This window comes from Cenococcum geophilum (assembly GCF_001692895.1).
Source record: "Cenococcum geophilum 1.58 unplaced genomic scaffold K441scaffold_19, whole genome shotgun sequence".
Lineage (NCBI taxonomy): Eukaryota > Fungi > Ascomycota > Dothideomycetes > Gloniales > Gloniaceae > Cenococcum > Cenococcum geophilum.
Window position 1 is genome coordinate 1,463,920 of NW_027137577.1, and position 25,665 is coordinate 1,489,584.

The following is a 25,665-nucleotide window of genomic DNA, read 5'->3' on the forward strand; positions in this document are numbered from 1 at the left end:
GCAGTACGGCGAGTGACTGTATGCTCCACGGGCGATCGCCCTAGGGGTTAGAAGGGGCCGTATATTTGCTCGCTTGTTCGCTTACTCGTCCGCTCATTTATCGATATAAGGTCGTTAATGCTTTTAACTAGGGGTTGGGGGATGTTATCGAATACCGTGTATCCATGTTAGATTGTACAGGTGCCCTGAATAGGAGAACAGCGTAGTAGTCGTCGTATTGTAGAGAGCTAATAGTAGTAGTTTTCAAGATCTCACCATCTAAAAAATTTTCACTACCGCCCTTAACGCCCACAACCACCACTAGGTCCTGTCCGCACGCTATATAATATCTTTACGTTAGCTCTAGATCTAAACTTCAAAGACTAGGTTTGTAGCCGTCACTACGTATAGGTGTAGAGTCCGATTTTAACGGCCTAGCGTATTTAATTAATAGGATACTAAGCGCCTAGCTCGGCTAGATAATACCTTTTAAGAAGCTCTAGTTAGCACTAGGGCTCTCGCCATTAAAGCTAAATATAGCTTACCTATAAGTATACGGCTGTAGAGCTTACTTATTTAAATATAACATCCTATATATATAAAAGCTTAAGCTAAGGGCTTATATTAAATACCTAGTGGGGTACTAGTTAATAAATATCTTTAAGGTCTATATACTTAGCGAAAAAAAGGTAATTTAAATAAGAGACGTAATATTTAATAAGCAATTGCTCTATAACGACAGTTAGCCAGATCTTGCAAATCTGCTCTAAAAACGCGCTAATTAAATTTTAGAGGTAATTAATATATTAAATATTAATAAGACGCTTTAGGAAGAGCTTAATAAGACGTTAGATAAGACGTTAGATAAGGAGGACAAGGTAAATATTAGTAGAAGTTAATAGGTGGATTTTAATAAAAATTAAGATTAAGTAATAGATTAAGATAATTGTAACAAAGCCTTATAGCAGGAACTACAGTAAACTTATTAACAGGCTGGGTATATAGATAAATAAGAAGTTAACAACGTAATAATAACTGGTGGAGTGGTTGCCTAATAGATTAACTCTAATTATATTCTGAGATTTACTATAAAGGAAAGAACTATCTGGGTAGGGACTGTGGTCCTTTAAATATACAACCACATTCCTAAGATATCCCCTTAGTATATAAGGTATGTATACTCTATTTACTCTACTATAGATTTTACGAATCTTATAAATTATATAGATGATATTATATAACCTTAGTTACCATTCCTTATTATATAGCTCTATTAGCTCCATCCTAAATTACGCTTAAATTAACTAACTAGCTTCTTCTAACTCTTCTTTAAGTAGTTATAATATTATACTTAAAGCGTCCGTAATACTATCTCCCTCCTTTTTATTTTCGTCCTTAAAGATCCTAAATATCTCTAAGTTATTTACTAGAGGTGTAATGTCTATCTAATTAATTTGGTTAATATTATTACTTATTATACCTAAAGCTTCTTCTTCTTCTTTAACTGCTTATTATACTCGCACTATCGCTACAATATTATCTCTTAGTGAGATTATACCGTCTCCATGTTCTCGCTGTTTAAAAAAGGGATTAGTTTATATTACATTAGCGAGTTTATCTTTATAATAACTATTCTCTTACTTAGAGTGTACTAAAGCAAATATTTATTTGTCCTATAACGTTCGCTCTATCTCTAATGCTAAATATATATAACCTATTACTCTTAATAGTCGTCTAGTTCCTTAACTAATTTATCTTAGGGTCTCGTATTTAATCTACTACTGCGCGGCTAGATAATAAACTGTCTATTACCCTATTAGAATTATATTGTTCCCGTAACGCTAAATAAGAGGCTGCTAATGCTTAGCAACGGGCTCTTAAGTCTTATCTTATAGCATTTACTTAACTAATCCGTTTTAAGAAGGTTCGTAAGGTCTATTTTAAGGAGTAAAAACTTATAAAATAAGGTTTATAGAAACTTAGTAATAAAAGAATGGATTCTCTTTTAACCAAAAAGGAAACAGATCTAAGTAGTTTAGCAACTACTCTTCTTAGGTCCCCCTTAGGTGATTTATTTTTTAGCGATTTTTTTTATTAATGCTGCCTGACCTAATCTCTTCTAATACTCTTATACCTTTTTTATAGCGTTTTTTAAATTTTTTAGTAGTTTCTAGGTAGTCTTATTATAGCCTATCTACTTAACTTTATACTATATTTTATTATTAATGTTCTTATAACTAACGATCTTTAAAACTTACTATTTGTTTTTTTTAATCCTCTATACGTGTCTACTTTATAGACTAGTAGCTTAACATTTCCGTATACTGGCTCTAGTATTACAATATGCTATATAGGGTAGATTTTTATCTTGGCTAGTAGGTTTAATTTAAACGTAACCGGTAAAATCCGCTATATAATTTTAAAAGGTCTTAGTCTAACATAGTTTAACTTCTTACTTAGTTAACAACTCTTGAAAATTTTATATAGTAGCTATACTTTATCTCCCTTCTTAAAATCTAGTCCCTTAAATCTTTTAGTATTATAGTACTTTTTTATTCTTTCTTATACTTTCTTTACTAATTCTATAAGGTTTATATAAAGATCTATTAACGTCTTTATTTTTTCTTTAGCTGTGCTACTCGTTTTCTTTACTTATTATAGTAATAATAATATTCTCAGCTTATATCCGTAATTTACCTTAAATAGTAATATACCTATTCCTTCCTATAGTGTTACATTATATATAAACTATATAATTAGTAATAATAATACCTAATTATTCTATACGTAATTAATATAATATCTTAAATACTGTTCTAGCGTCTAATTTAGTCCTTCTATTTAACCGTCTGTCTATAAATAATATACGGTAGAAGTTGCTGCTTAAACTCCTTACTCCGCTAAGAATACCTCCTAGAATACTGCTATAAATCTTAAATCTCTATTTAATATAATCTTGCTTAGTACCCTATGTCTTATAAATACTTCTTTAATATAGATTCTAGCAACATCCTCCGCTAAGATTTCTTTTATATATACTATAAAGTAGCCCTATTTAGTTAACTTGTCTACTATTACTAAGATTACGTTATAATCTTATCCGGTAATAGGATCTTTTAACTTTAGTAACTTAATAATAAAGTCCTATAATATAACCTCCTATAGTTTCTTTAGTATCTTAATAGGTTATAGCCCTCTATATAGCTTATGCCTTATTAGTTTATTCCTTTAGTAATCTAGACACTCTTTTATTACTTTTCTTACGATATTCTAGATTCCGTTAATAATATATTTTTCTTAAAGTCTTAATACTAAGCCTATTGCTCTATTATATCCTTAAGTTATTCCCTTATAAAAATCTTCTATAAAATGCTCTGCTATGCTTTTTAGGATATACTTCGCTTCTCTATACTTATATAATATTTCTTTCTCTAGATACTTTAACTGTTCTTTTAATTATGCCTTAAAGATTCCCTATGCCTAAAAGCTTTCTAGTGTCTTATAGACTCTTCTTAGTTTATTATTTTCTTATATTGCTGCTAGCTTAGGGTAGTTATATTTAATTAATCCGTCCTTATCTCTGCGTAGCATTGCTCCTAATAGTTTCTTATTATTTTATAGTTTAGCCTTTCTACTAAGTGCGTCTACTCTTATATTTTTAGTTCCTTTAGTATACTAAATCTTGAAATAGTATTCTGTAAGCATCTCTGCCCATCTAACTTACCTTTAATTAAGTTTTATTATTATTAGGAACCCTATTAGGTTCTTATAATCTATTTTAACTATAAATGGTTTTTCTGTGCCTTATAAGAATGCTCTTTATTCCTTAAGTACTATAACTATTCCTAATAACTCCTTATTATAGACGTTATAGTTTAACTCTAGTAATGTTATCTTTCTACTATAGTATGCTACTAGATGCTATACGTCCTAGTACTTCTATAGTAAGTATACTCCTAACGCGTAGTCTAATACGTCCGTTTCTATAACCGTATCTAGTCCTAGTTAATAGATTTTAAGGATTGGCTCTTAGGTAAATAACTCCTTAAGTTTCTTAAACAACTTCTTTTACTTATTTCCCTATGCTTATGCTTCCTCTTTCTTTATAAGCCTGGTAAATAGTTTAATATTCTTTAACCACTATGCTATAAACCTTCTATAGTAGTTATAAAACCCTAAGAATAACCTTAACTATATTATATTCTCTGGTTCTTACTAACTTACTATAGCTTTAATCTTCTTTAGGTCTATACCAATATAACCTAGTTTAATAATAAATCTAATAAAATTAGTCTTTCTTATAAAGAACTTATATTTCTCAATTGCTACTAGCATTTGTTCTTCTTATAGTCTCTTTAAACCCCATTTAATGTGTTCCCTATGTTCTTTCTTAGTTATTAAGTAGATGATAATATCGTTAAGGTATACTATAATAAACTTATTAAAGTGTTCTCCTAACACACTATTAATTTATTTCTAAAATATTATAGGTGCGTTTATTAATCTAAATTATATAACTAATGGTTTATATAGTCCTTCTCTTAACCTAAAGGCTGTCTTTTATTTATTGCCTTCCTTAATTCTAATCTAATGGTATGCCTATCTTAAATCTATCTTTATAAAGATTTACGTATTACCTATCTAATCCTAGATTTCGCTAATTAAGGGTAAAAGATACTTATCCTTTTAAGTAATGCTATTTAACTATTTATAGTTAATGCATAACCTAAGCTTTTTATTTTTCTTTAGTACGAATAGTACTGAATAACCTACTAATAACTGCGATAGTCTAATATATCCCTTTTATAAGTTCTCTTAAATAAACTCTTTAAGTGCGCTCGCCTTCTCTTAAGTAAGCTTATAGGTTGGAAAGAACCTTAAACTTATTCCTGGTTCTAACTCTATTTTATAGTCCCATACTATATATTTTACCAACTTTTTACTTTTTAGTAACTATAGTTTCTTGCTATACTTATAGTATCTTTTTGGTACGTGACTTAAGCCTTACTTAGTCTCTTCGTATATTGCTCTAACTTAGTACTATACTAACTTGGTTTGCTGTCGCATTTTATATTATTAAGTATCCCTAATATTGACTTAACCTATAATCCAATTAATCTTTAGATTATACTCCTGTAATTAAGGCATTTCTAATACTGCCTTATCCCGTCCTAATGGTAGAATATTAAAAGATATCTTAATTTATCTTCCTTTAATAGTTATCTAAATAGGTCCTATTTTAAGATTAATAATTCCTCCTTTATAGGTTATTGGATCTCCTAAAATTATAACTAATAGGTAAGGTTATTCCTTCTGTCTATAAGGTAATCCTATTCTCTTAACTGCTGCTAGTAAAATATGGTTCTATATTACTCTACTATCTATTAGTACTTTAAACTGTTAATCTTACTAATTTATTTATAAATTTAGGTGTTGTTCTTAAATTCCTTTAAGGGTTTAAGGCTTTACTACTGGCTTTCTTTGGTTCTATGGGCCTCTACTTTTCCTAACTATTAGCTGCTTAATCCTATTATACTTAGCTTATTCTTTAGCTAATACCTAGTTCGCTTTTTATCTTTAATATACTATAAATACGTATTCTCTAGGTATTTCTACTACTATTATCCGTTTAAGTATTTTTCCGTAAGGAATCTTTTTAGTTAAAGTATTAAGTCTCCTAACTCTTAAACTTTTATTAAATGCTAGCTGTGTATATACTTGGTATTCCTATATTATCGCTTATTTGGCGCCTAATATATCCTTATAGGGTATTTCCAATTCTTTTCCTTTAGGTTTTTATATATCTCGTATATATTATCCACGCATATAATCTATAATAGCGTATAGTGTGCTAGGTGCTTTAGGTTAACTCTTAACTTATCCTTATCTTTAAGTTTAAACCTTTACCATATTAATCTAAACGTTATAACTTTATTTGCAGGTACTAAGATGCGTCTTTTACTTTTTTAGTCCTTTAATCGTTCCTCTAGATCCTTTAACGTTATAATTAAGGCTCCTTTAATATAAGTTATGGCCTTTTCTATAATTAGGTGGTTCTAAATAACTTATTTATCTAACTATATATAGAAATCTTCCCACTTATTATTATGTCGTTACCTATACTACTTTTGGTATAGTTACTGGAGTGTATATAGCTTATCTATAAGGAAGTATCTTCTTATTACTATATCGTAATAGCCCTTTATATATCGTTTTTTAAACCTAGTAGAGATCCCTAGATCCTCTTCGTTTTCCAGTTTAGTAAGCTACTTAGCTTTTAGTATACCTGCCCTAGGCCTATTAGTAATTCTTTGTACTAGTGCTCTATCCTTTATACGTCTTAATATGCTAAATCTCTTATCTAGTTTCTATTTTTGCTATGCGATAATTCTTTGTCTAAATTCTTTTATAGTTTCTTTTAGTTTGCGTCTTATAGGTAGATCCTTAAAGTCTTCTTACTTCTTAATTTTAGTATTAACATTTTAATCCTATTGCTAAATTCTATTTGCAATTTCTTTAGTAGTCCTTATTTACTTTTAGAAGTCTTGGTCCTATAGGATTCTTAATCCTAAGCTCGCTTCTATCTTAAGCTTAGCTCTAGCCTTAGTTTAACTAGGCTTACTTAGTGTTCTTATCTCGTCTTAAGAGTTTTAAATCTTACTTATCTCGTCTTAAGAGTCTTATGCCTTTAGGAAACTTCGTCCTGAGCTTATTTATATATTACTAAACTAAGCCGTTACTCTACTCTATCGGTTATCGTCCGTTATAGGTCCTTAAGCTTACCTTATCTTATTTTAAGAATCTTAGTTATATTATATCTTATCTTAAAAGTCTTAAGCCTTTAGCCTTTTGCCTTTATTAAGTGCCAAAGTGGTTTACTAACCTACTTCTCTTGCATCTTGTAAAGCGATAAATATTATATTTAGTGGGGTCTTAATCCTAACTAATATTCCCTATTCTATAGTAAAATTATCTTTTACCTCTTATATAATATCTCTAAGGTCTATATACTCCTAGTAAGCTGCTTTTATTGCCTTATTATTATAGAATATTTCGCCTACGTTAAAGTTATTATCCTTAATGTCCGATCTGTAAACTAGTTCGTTAGTTCCTCTATATTCTGCTAAGTATAGCTTTTACGGCTAATAGCTTACGCTATACTTAGCGTCCTTATAAATTTAGTATGCGTTATTATAACAAAACGCAAAACTTTTAATTAAACACTCTTTTATTCCTTATAGTATATTATCGTCCCTTTATATATATATATATCGTCTACTAGTCTCGTTCCTTTTACTATATAGTAACTCTAACTACTTCTATAGTCTTTAACGTATAACCCTGTTTTCTGTAATTTATATAAGCTTCTTCTTTAAACTATTTTTCTTATTATAGAGTCCGCCTAAACGTCTTCTGCTACTAAGATCCCTGGTTTAGCCTTTGCTCCTTAAACCTTTAATTACTTAATCCTTATCCTTTAGGTTTCTATAATTTCTTATTTTATTTTTTAGATTTATTAATACCACTTAGGTTTATTGGCTCTGCGCTATACTATAGTTTTTAACTTAAACTTTATTATTGCGTGCCCTACGCCTTATACGACTATAAAACTTTATCCTAACCTTTCTTAGTCTACTCTCTTAGTAGATCCTATTATTAATCTTAATTGCTTAATTAATTAAATTCCTAAGAGTATCCGTATCTTTTATTAGAATAATTACGTCTTAGACTTTTACCTTAAGTCCTTGTTTATACTGTACTATAAGCGTCTTATTATTTTATTTAACTTATATTACTAACGTTTAAAACTACGTTATATACTTAATTATTAAAGTTCTCTATATTAGGTTTTAAAGCTTTCTTTTTACTGTTATAGTTGCCTCTAGGTCTTTAAATATTTATATTAATTATTCCGCGAACCTATTTTAACTTAAGAATATATACTAAACCTTTTAGTTAGTGGTTGTTATACCATATTCTTGCATTTCCGTAAGGTAAGGTTTAAACTACTTAAGTGCCCTTCCCGTTAAGAATAAACCTGCATAAGCGACTTAATCCATAGGCGTTCCTAGTTTAACTCCTTATATAACTTTAAAGTGTATTTACGTAAGGAATCCCTTAAGCTTTAACTTCTCCCCTAAGAATTGCTTAATTAAGGGTAACTTAACCTTAGCTGCGCTAATCTTACTAATCCTTTCTTTAAGTATCTTGTTATTATTTATTAATTAATTAACTATTTCCTGTAACTGTCTAACGGTAACTAACTAAGAGTTAGTGTTTTTTGCTATACTAGTGTCGTTACCTAATCTTAATGTAGTTGCTGCCGTTAACGGCGTTGTGGCTAATACTTTTAGCTGCATATTGTTTAACTTTATTAATACTATAACCTTAGTAGTGAATATATAATAAAGCCTTATAGTAGGAACTACGGTAGACTTATTAATAAGCTAGGTATATAGGTAAACAAGAAGTTAACAACGTAATAATAACTGGCGGAGTAGTTGCCTAATAGATTAACTCTAATTATATTCTAAGATTCACTATAAAGGAGAGAACTATCTAGGTAGAGACTGTGGTCCTTTAAATATATAACTATACTCCTAAAAAATCCCCTTAATATATAAGGTACGTATACTCTATCTACTCTACTATAGATCCTATAGATCTTATAGATCCTATAGATTATATTATATAACCTTAGTTACCATTCCTCGTTATATAGCTCTATTGGCTCTATCCTGGATCGCGCCTAAATTAACTAACTAGCTTCTTCTAACTTTTCTCTAAGTAGTCGTAATATCGTACTTAAAGCGTTTGTAATAATAATAATATAATTAGCCTATAAGCCTCTAAGGACGACTCTATACTAGGCCTCCCTACCTTAGCTAAGACGCTAGAACTTTAATTAAATACTACTAATATAGAGCTATTAAGTGCCTTAATTAAGCACAAACCCTAATTTAAACTCATTTTTAGAGAATAAGCCTATCTAAGATAGGAGATCTATAGTAATATAGGTAATATTAATATTATAATAAGCAGAAGAACTAAGAAGCCCTTAACGCGTTAAGAAGCTTACCTTATAGATATTACGCAATTAGATACCCTTTCTACCTTCTATAGAGCTTTTGCTACTAAAATTAAACATTACTAAAAGCGATTATACCGCGATAAGCTTCTATTACTACCTTATAACTAAAAGGAGCTTTAAGCTTATTTATATAAAGATGGCTTTACGGAAGCCGTCAATAAGGAATTTAGTAATCTTAAGTAGTAAGGGACATTTAAGACTATTAAACGGACAGTATTACTTAACGTCTTACCTATTACCTAGGTGTTTACTTATAAGTTTAACACCAATAGATATCTAGTTAAATTTAAAGCCCGTCTTTATATATAAGGTAACTTATAATAACTTAGTAAAAAGGATATGTATATAGTAACCCTTATAGTAAAAATATTTAGGGCTATAATAGTAATCGTTGCTATATATAATTTAGAGACTTAGTAGTACAACGTAGTTAACGCCTTCGTTAATAGCCTTATTAATAAGATAGTTTATATTAAGTTTCTAGATAGCTTTTAATAAAAGGGTAAGTATCTGCTCCTTTAAAGAGCTTTATATAGCCTCCGATAATTACTACTACTTTAGCTTAATAAGTTCTTAATTACCCTAACGACTCTAGGTCTAATGGCAGTTAATAAAGAATTATACCTATTTTATAACGACTGGCTAATTATGTTCTTTTATGTTAATAATATTATAGTAGCCTACTGCATAGATAACCTACTAAAGCTTTAACTCTTTAAGGAAGAGCTAATAAAGAAGTATAAGATTAAGAACCTAGGAGAACTAACCTAGTTCTTAAGAATTAGAATCCTCTGCGATTAACCCTAACGGAAGCTTTAGCTTTATTAAGATTCCTATATTAATAAGATCGCCAGCACCTTTTATTTAAAAGATTACTGTCTAGCATATACGCTAATAAGTACAGATAATCTCCTGCCTAATCTAGAGTAGGCCTTTAAGTAGCAGGTCTATATATATTAGAGGAAGGTCAGCTTACTATTTTACGCTACTTGTATTATATAACCTGACGTCGCTTAAGCCTTAAGTAAGCTTACAGAATTTCTTCGCAATTTATCGCCCCTATATAAAGCCGTAATTAATTAAGTAATTATATACCTCTATTAAACGAGAACCCTAGCAATTAAATACTTAAACAGGAATATTAGAAGTTAGATTATCGTCTATATAAGCGACGCTATATTTAGCAATAATCCTATTAGTTAGAAGAGCACTAAAGGCTTTATATTTTTACTATTTAGGGAAGTAATTAACTAGCGCTCTACTAAGCAGAAGATAGTTATAATATTAAGCACTAAAGCTAAGCTTAAGGCTCTATTAAATACAGCTACCGAATTAATTTAGTGGCAGCGTGTAAGGGTACTTTTGGTCCCTTACTCGGCTGCATCGCCTAGGAGCTCTAAGGGGTAGCCAAGGCCTAGCCAAAGGCTAGGCTTGGCACCTCCTTATAAGCACCTCAGGCTTACAGCCCTTCCCTCCTCATCGGTTCGTCTCTCTCTTAGTACGAGGCTATTGCCTACTCTTTACCATATCGTCCTCTTCTATCGACTCCCTATGTGACTCATGCTCGGCTTGCCTGCTCCCTACCGTACACCCTGGCAATACTGCCTTATATAGCACTTCTTTTAAGCTATACGACTCTATATAAATAAGGAGTATATAATTGGCTATAATAACCTATAGATGATTTAACTACTTATTAAGAACGGACCCTAATTAAACATGAAGCTTTATTATATAAATATCTACTAGTACTAGTGTTATAGTGCTGCAATAAAGTAGACTGAATAACTACGTTGTGGTATAAAGAGGGGAAGAAGGTGGAAAGGGGGTATTGTATATAAATAGTAGGGCCGGCCGCCAAGTCGCTAGTGGTGGGCTAGCCAATAGTAGGGAATAGTACAAGACAGTATAAAACAGTATGCGTTAGGTCAGTGCCGTAACAGTACTCCTTTCCCCTAGATAGTTTAGTCCCTAAACTAAATAAATAACTTAAAAATAGGCAGTGTACGGGGTTGCCTATTTTCTACCGTAAAGATATTAGTTCCGCTTACCGCCCTTAACTAAGCTAATAGCGATTTTCTATACCGGGCATGGAAAATCCTAATTAGTTAGTTTAGTGAGTAAGGTCGGTAGAACTCTACACCGCCACCCAAATCGGTCCGTATGGCGTTTCTTAGTAAGAATTTGGCCAATTAGACAACTTCGACCGCCGGTTAAAGTTCCGTAATATCTTAACTACTACAAATTTTAATGCGGTGGTCGGCCGCGACCTTAGCGTAACTTTTCCTTATCTTATACCCAGTCTAGGGGTTCTAGCTTTTTAGGGTGTTGCTTATAAAAGCGCTATACAGCTTATTTACAACCCTTTAGGTCTTCCTCTAGCTGCTAGGTTATATCCTTATAATATTTCCATTTAATCTTATAAGTTAGGCCCTAGGGGTCTTCGTTGTATATATTAAGGATTTTCTTAAACTCCTATTTGTCTTCTATGTTGCCGTTATTATCTCTCTTTGCTACTCGTCCTTATATATTACAGCGCTCTACGGTATTAATATTTGCTTAGCTAGGGATCTCTTTAGCAGCCTAGAGGCGGACCTTAGATATATAAAAGGATTTATTTACTCGGATGTGGTCTAGGAGGTCTACTATAACTACCCCTTAGTATACTGCGAGTACGGGGTACGGGCCGTCCCATTTATTGTCCCATTTCTTCTTAGGTCTATTTGTCTTTATATTTTCTAAGCTAACTATAACCATATTACCTTTGTAAAATAACGCGCTCTTATTCTTATGGGTATTAGTATTGTCTTTATAGCGTTGCTGTAAAATCTAGGCTAGGGCCTTAAGCTATGTTAATATCCGCTTAAAGCGGTTGGCCACAGAGTCTACGTAAAAGAACTCCTTCTTTGCTTATGTTAATAGTATTAGTAGGTAGGGGCTAGCAGGCTCGATTCCGAGGCGAGGGTTAAAGCTATAGTTTATAAAAAATAGGGAGATGCCTGTGCTCTTATTAACTTAGTTATTTATAGTAAACTTAGTAAGCAGTAGGTAGTTAACCTAGTTGTCCTATATAAAGCTAATAAAAGCATAAAGGTATTTATTTACGGCGGCGTTAATAATTTTAGTTTAGCCGTCCGTTTTTAGGTACTAGGCTAAGCTTGGTCGCAAGGTTATTTTAAGGCGTTTACTTAGTCGTTGCTAGAAGTCGCTAACAAATTATGTGCCGTGATTAGAGATAATCGTGCTTGGTATACCGTAGAGCTTATATACGTTATTAATAAAGCTATTAACTAACTCCTTTGTTAAGAGTCCTGTTACTAAAATAAGGTATTATATTTTAGTTAGGCGGTCTATAATAATAAGGATATATTTATATGCCTTACTATAGCGTTAGCATACTAGCAGCGTTATAATATAGTTAATTAAGATATCGGTCTACGGGCGGGTGGGTAATTTTAGTAGCTTTAGAAAACTGGGCGGGGCAGAATAGGGGGTCTTAGTGCGAAAGTATAGGGTATAGTCTTTAACAAAGGTAGCTGTAAACTAGGAGATTCCTAGCCACTAGTATATTTAGTTTAAGAGGTTAAGAGTCTTAACCCGGCTAGGGTAATTAGTGGGGCCGCTGCTATAAGAGTAATAGGTAACTTTTAGGCAAAGGTCTAGGGCGTTAGGGATAAAGAGACGTTAGTGGAAGTAGATCTATCTATTAACGATACTGTATTCTAACTTATCGCAATAAAGTAATTTCCTAATTTTCTTTAGCTAATAGTAAGCTTTCCAATTACGCAGGGCTGCCACTATATCTCTTATGAGTTCGTTCTCCTAGTATCCTAGCCAGATTAACTTATCTAGTAACTTTTTGGCTATTTTAGGGTCTAGAGCGGCTATAAACTCTACGTTGTTAGAGTTATAGGACTTATATAGTAATTCTTCTAAGATTATAGGGTTAACTTTTTAGGGCGGTATAACGACTTGGGCTTGGTAGCGGAGGCGTTTATTATTAGCGTCCTTAGGCCTTATTCCTAGTAGCCAGCTTAGGGTATTAGGGAGTGTGGCTTTGCTGCTAGGTCTATATATAATTATAAAGTTAAACTATAAAAGGAACTTTACCTACTAGACTTAGCGCTAGTTTAGCTGCTTAGTAGTTATAAACGTCTATAGGTTTTTATAGTTAATAATAATTTTAAATAGCTCCTTAGTCCCTTGCAGCTTAGGACGCTATTTCTTTAAGGCCTTAATAATAGCTAGGAGTTCTTTATTATAGATTTTATAATTATATTTTGGCGCGGAGTGCTTTATAGAGAAGAATACGACCAGTTTTAATTTTCTATTGTTATTGTACTGGGAAAGGACTCCGCTAGAAGCCTAATTTAATGCATTTATCTCTACCACTGTTTTCTTCGTATAGTTATAGTATGCTAGTACTGGTGCTAAAGTAAAGGCTCCCTTAAGGGCCTTAAACGATTTGGCTTGTTCTAATCCCTATAGCCATCCGATATCCTTCTTTAGGAGTTTTGTTATAGGTGTAGCGATAGTAAAGTAGCCTTAGATAAATTGTTAGTAGAAGTTCGCGAAGCTGAGAAATTGTTATAGTTCTTTAATTAATGTTAGGTCCTTCTATTCCTATAAGGCCTGTATCTTCTTAGGGTCCATGGTTATACTATTAGTTAAGATAATTAAGCCAAGGTATTTTATTTTAGTAGAGTAGAACTTAGACTTATTAATATTAATCTGAAGTCTAGTATTGCTGAGTCTTTAGATAACTTTATTTATATACTTAATATACTTAGCGCGTATTTTAGAAAAGATAAGGACGTTATTAAGGTAGGCAGTGCAGTAGTTATTAAGGGCGTTGTATATAATATAGTTAATATAGTTCTAGAATATAGTAGGTGCGTTATAGAGGCTAAATAGTATAACTAGTATCTTATAGAGTCCGAACCGGGTAATAAATGCTATAAGCTACTTATAGCCCTCCGCAATCCAGATCCGGTTAAACGCAGTAATTATATTAAGTTTAGTAAAGTACTTAGCGCTATAAAGTACGTCAAGTGTCTCGCGGATTAGTGGCAGTGGGTATTAATTCTTAATAGTAACTATGTTTAGGCCTTGGTAGTTATAGTAGATTTATATACCGCCGCCAGGCTTAGCAGTAAGGAGGAGTAGTATAGTAGCTAGTGAGATTAATTCGCGGATAAAACCCTTATCTAGCATCTTATTAATCCACTTCTTTATACACCTAAGTTTAGCAGGTAAGAGTGGTCTATTTTTATAGTACGGGGCCTAGTTTCCGGGGGTAATCTTAATTTTATAGTCCTATAGTTAGTAAGGGGGCAGCTTATCTACGTTTTTAGGGAGAAAGTGCTTAATATATTTACTAAACTCCTTTAGTAGGCGTTATAGAATGTCTTTACAGGTTAATCCTAGTTTGCCTTTTAAGAATTTTTTAATATTAGTATTAACTATCTTCCAATATAAAAGCTCGGGTTTAGTTTTTAGATTTGTCTTAAGGAAGTTGTAGAAATAGGGGGGGAGCACTTTACGGGCTTCCTTTATTATATAGTCGCCTTCCACTAGCCGGCAGAAAGACCTTTTTAATAGGTTTAATACTTCTATTAGGCCTATAAGCAGCTCTTTAAGCAGCTATCGGTGCTTATCTTGTTTAACTAGTTCTACTAGCTCCGCTATATAGATCCTTATTACCTTTACGTCTTTTTATTTATAGAACTGGGTAAAATTAATAGTATAGGTGCATTTAATATTGTTTAGGTTAGGGCGTGTCTGGCTCTCTAGTGCTATGGCTAGGCTAGTATAGCTTAGTCGGCCTAGGGGGGCGGAAATAAGGCGGTGGCCCTATATAGTACGCGCGGGAGATAGGTATGAGGTTAGGCGTTACGGTGGCGCGGTTTCTATTATCTAGGTCTTGGTAGTTCTATAGCCAGTCCTTGCTATAACGCAAGCTATAGTGTGCGTATATAGCATATGGCTTAGTTCTAGGTGTTAGGCTAGGCGGCTAAGGTTTAAATAGTGCCTAGGTTAGGGTTAGATTCTTAATAGTGGCGGCGCGAAGCGGACCTTCTTCCTTAGTCTTGGTAGGGCTGGCTGGCCCGTTATTTTAGTCTTAAGTGCTAGGTTAGTCTAGTCTTCTACTATCTTGTTTCTTTACAGCTATATAGGCTCCCCTTTATTAGGAACGTCTTCTACTATTAGGGCTTTATATATAGTCCTAGGCACTAGGCTTAGTAGTGCTAAGTATCTACNTAGGGCGTCCCTACTAACGTCGGCTATCCCCTATAGGAGGTAGTGTCTAAAGTAGTAGTCTAAGTTAAAGCGGATCTTAAGTTTCCTAAAGCTAGGATAGGGCTTATATTTCTGAAGCTAGGGTATACCTAGGATAATTAGGGTAGTAGGTAAGAGTTTAGTAACAAAAAAGAGTATAGCTTTAGTATAGAGGCCGATTAATATTTGGGCGGTAAAGTAGTCCGTAATAAGCGAAGTTAGGATACTGTTTACGAGGCGCAGTGGCCTAGGTACTAGTAGCTTCTTAGTTATAACGTTATACTTTCTTATAATAGACTCTACGTTAATAAATGCTATTATAGTACTACTAGAGTCTACTAGGCTTACTGTATTAATATAAACTTAGGGGTATAGGTTACGTAATAAGGAGAGTTAGGTTTAAATAAGGATTAATTTCTTATTACTGTTTACTAATCTAAGATTAAGTGGTAGTTTACTAATAGAAAGAACTAATTAATCTAATAATAGGGACCTAATCTTCTTATCTTCCTCCTTATATGGTTTAGACCCTTAGGCGCAACTTAGTCTAAGGGTCTGCCTTTTAATAACTAGGGTACGGGGCTGTCTTAGCGGGGCGGTCCAGTATCCATCTGGCTAATAGTGTCGGTTTCTGTTTTAGTTAGGGTATAGGAAAATAATACCTCGCTAACGACGTGGCCGTGTTTGTATTTGCTAGCGCGAAGTCGCCAATACTGGGCGTTATTAACGGGTTGGGCTCCTATATAGGGTATGGTTTAAAGTAACTAAGCCGTAAGGTTAAAGGGGGGGGGTTATCTACCGCGGCTATAATAGGCTCCGTAGTTGCCGCGTCTATAATAGACTCCACAGTCGCCGCGTCCGCGGTTATTTGTTTACGTCGTTTAATGGGGTGGTATTAGGACTAGGTTTGCTGTCTTAGTGGGGTTATAGGTATCCTTCTAGTGGCTAAGTAGGCTATAGGCAAGGCACAGTCTATTATTAATGCGGCGCTTACACTCTATATCTAAGATTCTATTAAGGTCTATAGGTTCTCTAGTTACTGCTAGGGTTGGGGTTAATATAGGGGCAGGGGCTTAGGTAGGTAGGTAGTAGTTAGCGTTTTTTTTAAGGTTGGCTCGGTGTGTATAATTCGCGAGGTTTTTAGCGAATATATCTATCTGCTTACTCTAACCTATATAGTCGCTGTTATTAATTTTATAGGCTAGTCTAAGTACTAGCTCTTCTATCTTTAAAGAGATAAACTTTTAGAGTAGGTCTACCTTTTATTTATTTGTCTTCTTAGCGCAAACTATTAGCTCGTTAAGCTCTCCCTTTTAGGACTAGTAATTACGCTCGCTTTAGGGAAAATAGTTAAGCTTATTCTTTATAACCTAGGTTATATTAAGAACCTTATAGTAGGCAGTAAGGTCTTTAAGCATATCTTCCTTAATAGGCCATTTCCACGCAGATATATTGTTTGGGTTCTTATATATAAGCTCTAGGCCCTACTTAATAAACTTATAGGCCTTATTCTCTAGTATATCCGAGATATAAAGGATCTGGGACTAAACTATATTAAAGTAGTCCTAGTCCCGGTTAAAGACTCCCTTAATCTTAATATGCTAGGTTTTAAAATTAGCTTATTATTCTAGCGGGGTGCCTTTTCTACTAAATATTAGCGGGTCTTTAGATCTCCGTTTTTTTTATTAAGTTACTACCGTTATTATAGGGGTTGATTGTTTTAGAACGGTAATAGTCTCTACTTAGGAGTTAATAGTTCCTATCTAGAAAGTAATAAGGGCACTAAGGTTTTCGTTAGCTTTTTTATTAGCGGTGTTTATGTTATATATATACTATAGTCCTACTTTAATGTTATTAAGGAACTTATTAGTATAGTTAATAAGGGTAAGGTAAGCTTTGCTAGGCTTAAAGGTCTTAGGGTATAGTAGGGAGCGGCAGATTATCCACGCGATATTAGGGTATATCTCTATAAATAGGTCTACAAAAACATCGTAGGGGTTTTAGGTTTCGGCCATTTCGGCGTTATTAGTGTCGCCTATTTAGGCGTTAGGTAAAAACTAAGGATTGTTCTAGGACTATGCTAGGGACGTGTTAGTTTTAGCAGAGGCGCGTATAGGTTGCGATTGCTTTAGGGCGGAGGTTAATTGGCTGGGGTATAGGGAATTAGTGATCGCGATGGGGCGCAAATTAAAGATACCACAAACTGTCACAGTGCTGCAATAAAGTAGACTAAATAACTACGTTGTGGTATAAAGAGGGGAAGAAGGTGGAAAGGGGGTATTGTATATAAATAGTAGGGCCGGCCGCCAAGTCGCTAGTGGTGGGCCAGCCAACAGTAGGGAACAGTACGAGACAGTATGAAACAGTATGCGTCAGGTCAGTGCCGTGACAACTAGCTTCGCTAAGAGGTTTAGAAAGGCTTAATTATAATTAAGTAGGTTCCTACTATTAATATAACGGCTAATGGTCTTATAAAGGCCCTACTAAGGCAGAAGTATAAGAGCTTTATCCGATAACTGAATTTAATTAATATTAAGACCCTATTATAGTTAGATTTAACTATACTATTTAACCTATTTATACGATATCCTTATTAAATTCTTACTTTTAGATAGTTTTTATTTAGTTTAACACTATAGATATTTCCTATTTAGGTATATCTAGCTAATTACCTACTAGTTAATTAGCTAGGGGGGTATATTAACCTAAATTAGGTTATCTTATTACCGACTTAGCTACCTCCCATTAACTTAGTTATTAACTTAGTCACCTACCCCTTATTTCTATTACCACCTCCCTACCTCTTTCTTGTTCTTATTTTCTATACCTTTCCTATATATATATAGAGGCTCTAGAGCCACCATTTAATAGATAGAGTTATTATTCTTTTCTTACAATCGGTGCACGGACTACCAATCGACATTATATTATCCGCTTAGCGTCCCTTTTTTATCCTAAGGCTAACAGGAACCATTAAAACTTTAACTAAATGGTTTTTGTAAAGTACTTTTATGCCAATACATTTTTTTAATTTGTTTTCTGCCCTTACAGCTTATTCTTTTGCCTATTAGTCCTTTAAAGTGACTTTAATATCTCCGCTCCTAAAATATTAAACTGCAATAACATTATAGACCTTTTTATGTATTTTTATAAAGATTTTTATCTTTAATTGTCCCCTAAAACCCTTTATTTTTTCTATGTTTGGCTATATTATAATTATATACCCAATTATTGTCTTAAAGGGGGTAGGATTCCTTTGCTATAAAAGTGCAGCTACAGCAACTCAGGTACGGTTTATCTGTAGGGTAGTGTTATATTTTTTTATTTTTTTATTTAGCTATTAGAAGATTTAATTAAGGGTTTGCTAAAGGTGCGCTTGGGGTTTACTAGACTTGCAAAGCCATTCTGCTAGCTGCATTAGTTTGTTATGGCTGATAGTTACTCCTCCGAAATTCCGGGTACTAGACGTGTCCAATAGGCTTTGTATTTTGTCAGATGCCTTCTTAATAAAGGTCTTTCCGCTATATAGTGTGGTATTCGCCTGTCCTTCTTGTTGTGGATAGCCATTGTTGGGCGTGGTTCTGGCGGTCGCGCGCGACTGCGTGCCACCGTCGTTCGGCGTGCGACTCCCCTGCGATGCTTGCATCTCAGGGGGATCCTCTTGGTGTTTTTCAGGGTTCTTTTGGTTGGATTGGTCTTTTGGGCTGGGTGCAGCAAGAGCTCCAAAATTTTAGTTCGGGTCTATATACCTTTTTTATACTATATAGATAACGAGTGAGAAGAGCTCGAGGGAGGATTGGCAAGGATTAATAACGATTTATAAGGATTTATAAGGACTAATAAGCACCAAGGAAACGATAAATAGTGAGTATTTGAGGTAGTTAACATTACCGTCGGTCGGCGTGACGGGTTTGGGGATGGATGCTGGAAACTGAGTCGTATCTTATCGCACTCTTCTACTTGCATTCGCGCAACCTTATGAACTTTGATTTATGAAAGACTATCTTTATTATTTATTACCGTACATTCAGGGTGTGAGCCCCATTCCTATCTAAACAATGGAAAGGATGAAAAGATAACTAGGAGAGCAAAGCAGCAAAGGGTACATTCAAGGAAACTTAGCGAGAGATATCCTTCGATTACGCCCCAGTACCACGCCAGATGAGAGAAACTCAGGCTTCCGATTCGTACAACTAGAGAGCTTTCTTTAAAGCTTTGGTTGGCGTTGAGAATCTCCTGTTGCGGTTCGTGTCTTTCCGTCGGGTTGTATGACCATCACGTTAGGCCCGTTTGGTTGAGGCGAGGACTTCTTACCAGCCGAGTTTTCCTTTGTTTTCTTCTTGCCGCTCTTTTTGTGCTTTGCCTCAATATCATCGATGTCTTTTTGAACCCTCTGGACCACTGCCGTTTCACCTTTCTTCTCAGCATTGTGTTTCTCAATCTTAAGCCCTCTGTATCTCAGGTCAAGCTCTATCTTCTCGAGACTCTTCTCATGCTCCGTCACGTCATTTCCAGCTTTCTTTTCCTCCGTGATCTTGTCCTCTAGATTGACCTTCCTGTTCTCAAGTTTGCGAAATTTGCTACGGAGTTTCGCAACTTCAGTGTCTGCATAATTAGTTCAACATTATGTCGATTGAATGGAATGTAGGACGCAGTTTGGCATACCTATAGTAGCGTCAACTTTCACTATGGACGGGCCCGGGCCTATGTGAAGATTAGGCGGAGAAAGAAGCTTATGCTTGATGATGGAACGGGCTCCAATGATCATATCAATTCCATTAGCGTCCAAAACCAGGAAGCGCATGTCTCTGAGCACCTGCGGGCTAGATTCATAATGCCAAGAGAGGTGGAGAGCCCCTTCGACTTCCAGAATGTGCCCGGTTGCAGTTTTCCCACCATGCTTTTCCTTCTGGTCGAGTCTCTTGTAGTCCGACTCGTCAAAACCAAGCTCAAATGCAAGTTTCTTGGAAATAATATTGCCTTGCAAGCAACCGGTATCGAGAACACACTGGGCTGAATGGAAGTTTCCGGGTCTAGGGTCGATTTTCGGCCAAGCAGAAACAGTCAGAGTGAAGGGGGGTGGATCGTCCTGACGAGTCAGATCTTAAGTCCATGGAGACTTTAAGATAATGTACCTTTTCGTCCATACCAGCCGTTTCGATGGAGTCCACTATCTTGTTAAGTAAAACCTGAGGCTGAAAAATGCCCCTGAAACGGTCCCACAGAGATAGCTTAACCCCAACTCTATAGGTTTGCTTTCGTTTGATTGATTGTTTCAGATCCGGTTCTTCTGGATTCTCCTCAAGAAAAGTGCGGCTTGAGCGAAACGAGGGTGTAATAGACGCGGAACGCTGACGACCGGACTCGTGAGTAGAGGTTGTGAGGTATCCGGTACCCGGAACCTCGGCTGCTGGATCTGTAAGACTCTTATTGGAGGAGACGTTGGACGAAATCAGGAGGGGACAAATTTACCACATGTATCTACGTCAGCCATCGTAGCTAGCTGCGTTGTTGGCTGGCTGTGATTGATGAACATCAGCGATGTGAGGCTTCAACTGTGGGATCTGTGAAAGGGCTGAAGGCGGCATTGGAAGTAGAGCGCTCTTTAAACTGGCCTTCAGCCCCCAAACCGCCGATGTACCGATGATCAGGCGCAGCTTTTGAGCCTCAACCCTCGCCACCAGCACGCGTCTTGCTAGCGCACTCTGTCGTGGGGGAATGAGACAATGCTCTAACGAAATTTGGCAGGAGGATGGTTCACCGGCCATGATACCTTGTTTCACCCCAGGTAATAAAGTCTTGGGGTGTCCAGCTGAGCGAGGGTTGGAGCGATAATGGCCAATGGCCCGCCATTTCAAGATGGAGGGCACAGCCAGGAGAGAATATAAGATGGCGCTTTCTCCCCACTTCCCTCCTCTTCGCAGGAACGCCACAACATCCTTGCCTTCATCTCAACGCTTTTGTACCTCTTCCAACAAGCAACAGCATATCGAAGCCAGCGTCGACACATATTTCATTAATTCCGTTTGAGTTCTGATTTAGACGCTTGCGAGAACCACCAACCCATGCGAAGGATGTCGATAACCCGTCAGGGTCGAATTGGGCCCCGTGCTCGAACCTTCTGGCCTCGTCGTCCTCTTCCGAAGCGCCAACCAATCACTGGTCTCGTATGATCGAGAAAGTAAAGAGGCGATCAGCGTGCGCCATGGCCTAATATTTCGGGGTTGAACTCAGCCCCTACAAGTTGCTCGGCTTCCAAGTCGACTATGTCAGCAGCCTGCAGCCGGCCCTGGACAAGACACCGTCAGCTTGACCGGCCATCGGCGATGATCCCTGACATGTCTCCATGAGCTGATCCCACAGCCTGGTCGAACAAATACGAGTATTCACTGACGAGAAGGCATTATCAATATCTATTACAATCGGCTTGGGTAGAAACTCACCAATCAAACAGAACCAAGGTTTTGGCGTCCACCGACCCTAAGCGACGCTGGACAATCCCATTGTGTGCGCAATTTTCCAGAATGCTTTGGCACCTTCCGAACAGCGCGGTATTCCTCTGCCGGATGAATTGGAGTACTGGCCATGATCAGAACAAATTCAGTCCTGGCGAGCGGTGTCAAGTCTAGCACAGCCTTGGCCGATCAGAGTCGTACGGTTCGACGAGGCGGTCAATGTTCACACATTTGACTGCTTTCTTCGGAACAAAGCCTTGAAAAGAAGGGCGATTAGTGTCGACGATGTAGAACGAGGGATCGGTCGCATCTTATGCTGGGCAGCGATGAATCATGACAACCATGCATATACGAGAAGCTAGACCGGTGGGAGGCTATTCACAGACCGCTTCACCTAGCAGGCTCTGGGCTGATCGTGACTGCGACGCGGATGTCATGCTTGCAGACGCACTGATTGTCGTCAAATCATATTGTCTCCTCCACCGGGTCATGAGAGCATGGAAGCCCAGGCTTCCATATCGACGTGAGGTGCATCTGCAGACCCCTCTTTCGCTAAGAAAATTTTGCATGGCTTAGACCTATTGCGCGCAATGGGGCAACTTGCCCTCTCCATTTAGTGGTTCAGTTGGCCTGATGATGGAGTGTGGACTATCATACAAACTTGTTCTGCTGCTAGAATTTAGCTACATCACTAGGACTCATCAAATATGGAATCGGGACGAAACTCGACATCAAGCAACATCACCTCTTTATCTGCCTCTTTGACGGCATGTAACCCAAACTCAGCTCAGACGAGCCCGAAAATCAGTGGGCACGGTGAGCAGCGAGCCTCCTCAATCACCTCAGCCTCCTCTAGTTCAAACGACAGTACAAGCGACAATGAAGACGGAGGAAGCCTTGTCGAAAAAGAGCCGGTCCAAGGTTGGCCAAAATTGGCCCGAATAATGGCTGATGTACCAGAGTTCGCCGCGTTCTCACGTTTTAAGGATCTCAATACGAAGAATCTCCTTTACTATCAGGCGCAGTTGAAGGCTATAAGGCACCAGATCCTTGAGCAAGAACAGTTAGAAATAGCTAAGTCGGGGCGGGCTGATCGTCTGATGAACGATGAGGACTCAAAGCTCTTCAACCTAATCATGAAAATGAGGGGATTGCTGCGGGAGTACAGTAAGCCCAATCACATGTCCTTTAAGAAGGTATCAGGTCTAACTCAAGCAGATGAGGCCTTGCTCCAGTACTCACAAATATCCGCGTTGCCTGACCCAGAAGCGTACAACATGCAGTCTTTGCGAAATTGGTTGATAGACGAAGATGACGGTGCCGCCCAGAACGTATGCGATTGGAAAGGACCCGATGATACTTGGGGCAATCTTGACGCGGAAATCGCAAAAGTCCCACCTTCTCTCTGGGAACAACTACGGAAAGTCCTGAAGGCACTAGTTTGGGCTCAGCCGCCGCCCAAGGACGAAGCTCTCGATCTAGTAGTCACGCACCCTCAGATGAAGATTGACGGGTTGACTAAATGGACTGTCTACTACGTCGTCCCATTTTGGTGGGCCCTCCGAGATAATTGGCGGAAGAAGAAGTCATCTCGCCTGGATGAAGAGAAGTCCACATCGAAGCGAGAGAAGCCGACAGTGGACTTGACCAAGGAGGAAGAAGAAAAGAAGAAAAAGAAGGAAAAGAGGAAAAAGGAAAAGACATTGGAATCAATGTCTGAAGCGACCGCACTTCGATTCACATCTAGCCTTTCTACAGTGATTGCTTGCCTGATCCCCGTCGTCGCCATCGCAGTCCTATCTCAACTCCACGGCACAAGGGATATACTACTCTGCATCACCGGATTCGCTGTGATTTTCGCTGTCGGCTTGATTTTCCTCACACAGGGGACTAGTACGAGAACTGAAATCTTTGCTGCCACTGCAGCGTAAGTTCACCTACATTAGACATTCGTTCATCTTGAGTAGCAGCTAATCTTGTTTAGGTTCTCCGCTGTTATGGTGGTCTTCATTTCGCAGCCTACTATTAATGTTCCGCCAGGGGGAAGTGTGGAAACATGACCCTAACTTTAATTCTGCGAATTTCTCCATACTCACATAATTCCACTTCTCAAACTCAGTTGCCCTAATATTCATGCCCAGCCCATCATATTAAATGCATATCCAGAATAGCACCCAGAAGAACGACTCCAGATCGTTCATAAACGAATGCTTTTCGTCGTCTAGAAGCACACTAATTGCCAAGAATACTCGTGTGCCGGTCTTCCCTCGTCGTTCTAAAGATTTCTCCTCCTACTCCTTAATGGCAAGGCCGAGGTTAATTAAGAACGCGCGCTAAAAAAGTTGTCATCTTCTTCATTCACAATGAGGTTACTTGGTGAGATATCACATTGTAGCATAGCAGCCCGTGTGTGTAGTGACTCGTATTCATTAATACAGCCTTCTAGCGCGGTAAGAAGGCTCGTTTAAAAGCTCGCCTTGTAGATGGGCTTTCCGTAGTCACAAACGATGACGTAGCAATGCACTTGATTCGCGGTCGCCCTTTCACCTTTTGTTACAAAGCTTGAACAGGTTCACTGGGTAGGCGGCAATGGTGCATTGGTGTTGCTAGGGGTTGCAGGGGTTGGACTTGGCACTTTGGGTGCAAGTGACTCCAAAAGCGGCGACAGAAAACCTCCAAAACGGAGTCAAAGTCCCCGGACATAGAGTTACTGCGCTCTTATGGGTAAGAATTCTCCGGATCTAAGCCCGAACCGTCGAAAATACTAGGCCACACAATGCACCACCAAAACAACATTTTATGAGGGTTTTTTGGCGACTCGAAGCTTATTTGAGCTGTAGAGCTTGGTATAGAGCTGTATATACACGATTTTCTTAGTGGAGCGACCTTTAGAGCGCTTAGTACTTTATAGCCTTACTAACTAGGCGTCGGCACTCCTAGAGACGCGCTAGGTAACTATTAATCGTCCTATTTATCTTCTTAGGCTTTAAAGCTTACCAGTACTTATAAAATTAACTATAGCCTTCCTTAACGGTGTTACATCTCCTAGAGGTAAATTAATCGCAAAGAGGCTTTACCTAGGTCTCTATAACGCTTAGGTCTAGGCTATAGGGTATAGAGATAATATAATCTATGCCGTTCTTCTCCATTTAGCTAAGTACTAATTTTAACTTATGCGTAGAGTCGCAGTCTGTGTATAGAGCCAGCTCTTTACCTAGTATAGCGTCACGTAGGTAAGGGAGGATTTTAAAAAAAGTAACGGCGTTTATCTTACTGTTAGAGTTACTAGTGTTATAGGGTATATACTATATAAAATTGTAGCCTATAACTATAACTATATAAAACTACTTCTTTCTAAGAGTATTAAGATCCTTCTAGTATTATACGTTACCTTCTTTAAAGCGCTCCTCCTTACTAGGGCACCTTTTAATATTTTTAACATATTTATTACGGAACCCCACCACAAAGGCCTCTATAGGAGAGCCCCGTGCTCTTACGTACACCTTATATATAGCTTATATTAGCTATACGTAGGTATATTAATAGTATATCCACAGTTACGTTTATATAGCTAAATCAGCGGCTAAGTTACAATTACGCAGGCGAGGAGGCCCGTGCGTTTAGCGACTATAAATATTACCCTATATCTATAGTTAATTTTTAATCGCTAGCGACACCGCGCTCTTAATACCTGTTAAGCGCTATGCGTAGAGCCTACTAAGCGCTTTCTACTTATACTAGAATGGTAAGAATTGGCTATAGGTTAATAAAGATATTCACGTTTTAAGTTGCGCGCTACTATTATATAAGCACCCTTAAGCACCCTATTAAACTTATACGGCACTAAAATAAGCCCCTAGG

At 36.8% G+C, this 25,665-nt stretch overlaps 2 protein-coding genes across 2 annotated transcripts; one reads left to right on the forward strand and one right to left on the reverse strand.

The window, feature by feature from the left end:
- Window positions 1–19,303: 19,303 nt before the first annotated feature.
- Window positions 19,304–20,673, reverse strand: K441DRAFT_659385 (uncharacterized protein). The gene is made up of 3 exons (XM_067648520.1): window positions 20,485–20,673; window positions 20,015–20,438; window positions 19,304–19,954 (listed from the first exon to the last, which is right to left on the reverse strand). The coding sequence occupies exons 1-3, from the start codon at window positions 20,494–20,496 to the stop codon at window positions 19,557–19,559; spliced, it is 834 nt and encodes a 277-aa protein (XP_067504437.1). The 5' UTR covers window positions 20,497–20,673; the 3' UTR covers window positions 19,304–19,556.
- A 1,838-nt stretch (window positions 20,674–22,511) lies between these two features.
- K441DRAFT_686965 (uncharacterized protein) lies at window positions 22,512–23,864 on the forward strand (the record flags this gene model as incomplete). Its single annotated transcript, XM_067652042.1, has 3 exons — window positions 22,512–22,971; window positions 23,008–23,731; window positions 23,789–23,864. The coding sequence occupies 3 exons, from the start codon at window positions 22,512–22,514 to the stop codon at window positions 23,862–23,864; spliced, it is 1,260 nt and encodes a 419-aa protein (XP_067504438.1).
- Between the last annotated feature and the right edge of the window lie 1,801 nt (window positions 23,865–25,665).

What these genes read in the sequence shown, in the direction of transcription:
- K441DRAFT_659385 (XM_067648520.1), bottom strand. An exon ending in GAAAGTTGACGCTACTATAG is followed by an intron (nt 19,955 to 20,014) that starts GTATGCCAAACT and finishes CTAATTATGCAG; the next exon opens with ACACTGAAGTTGCGAAACTC.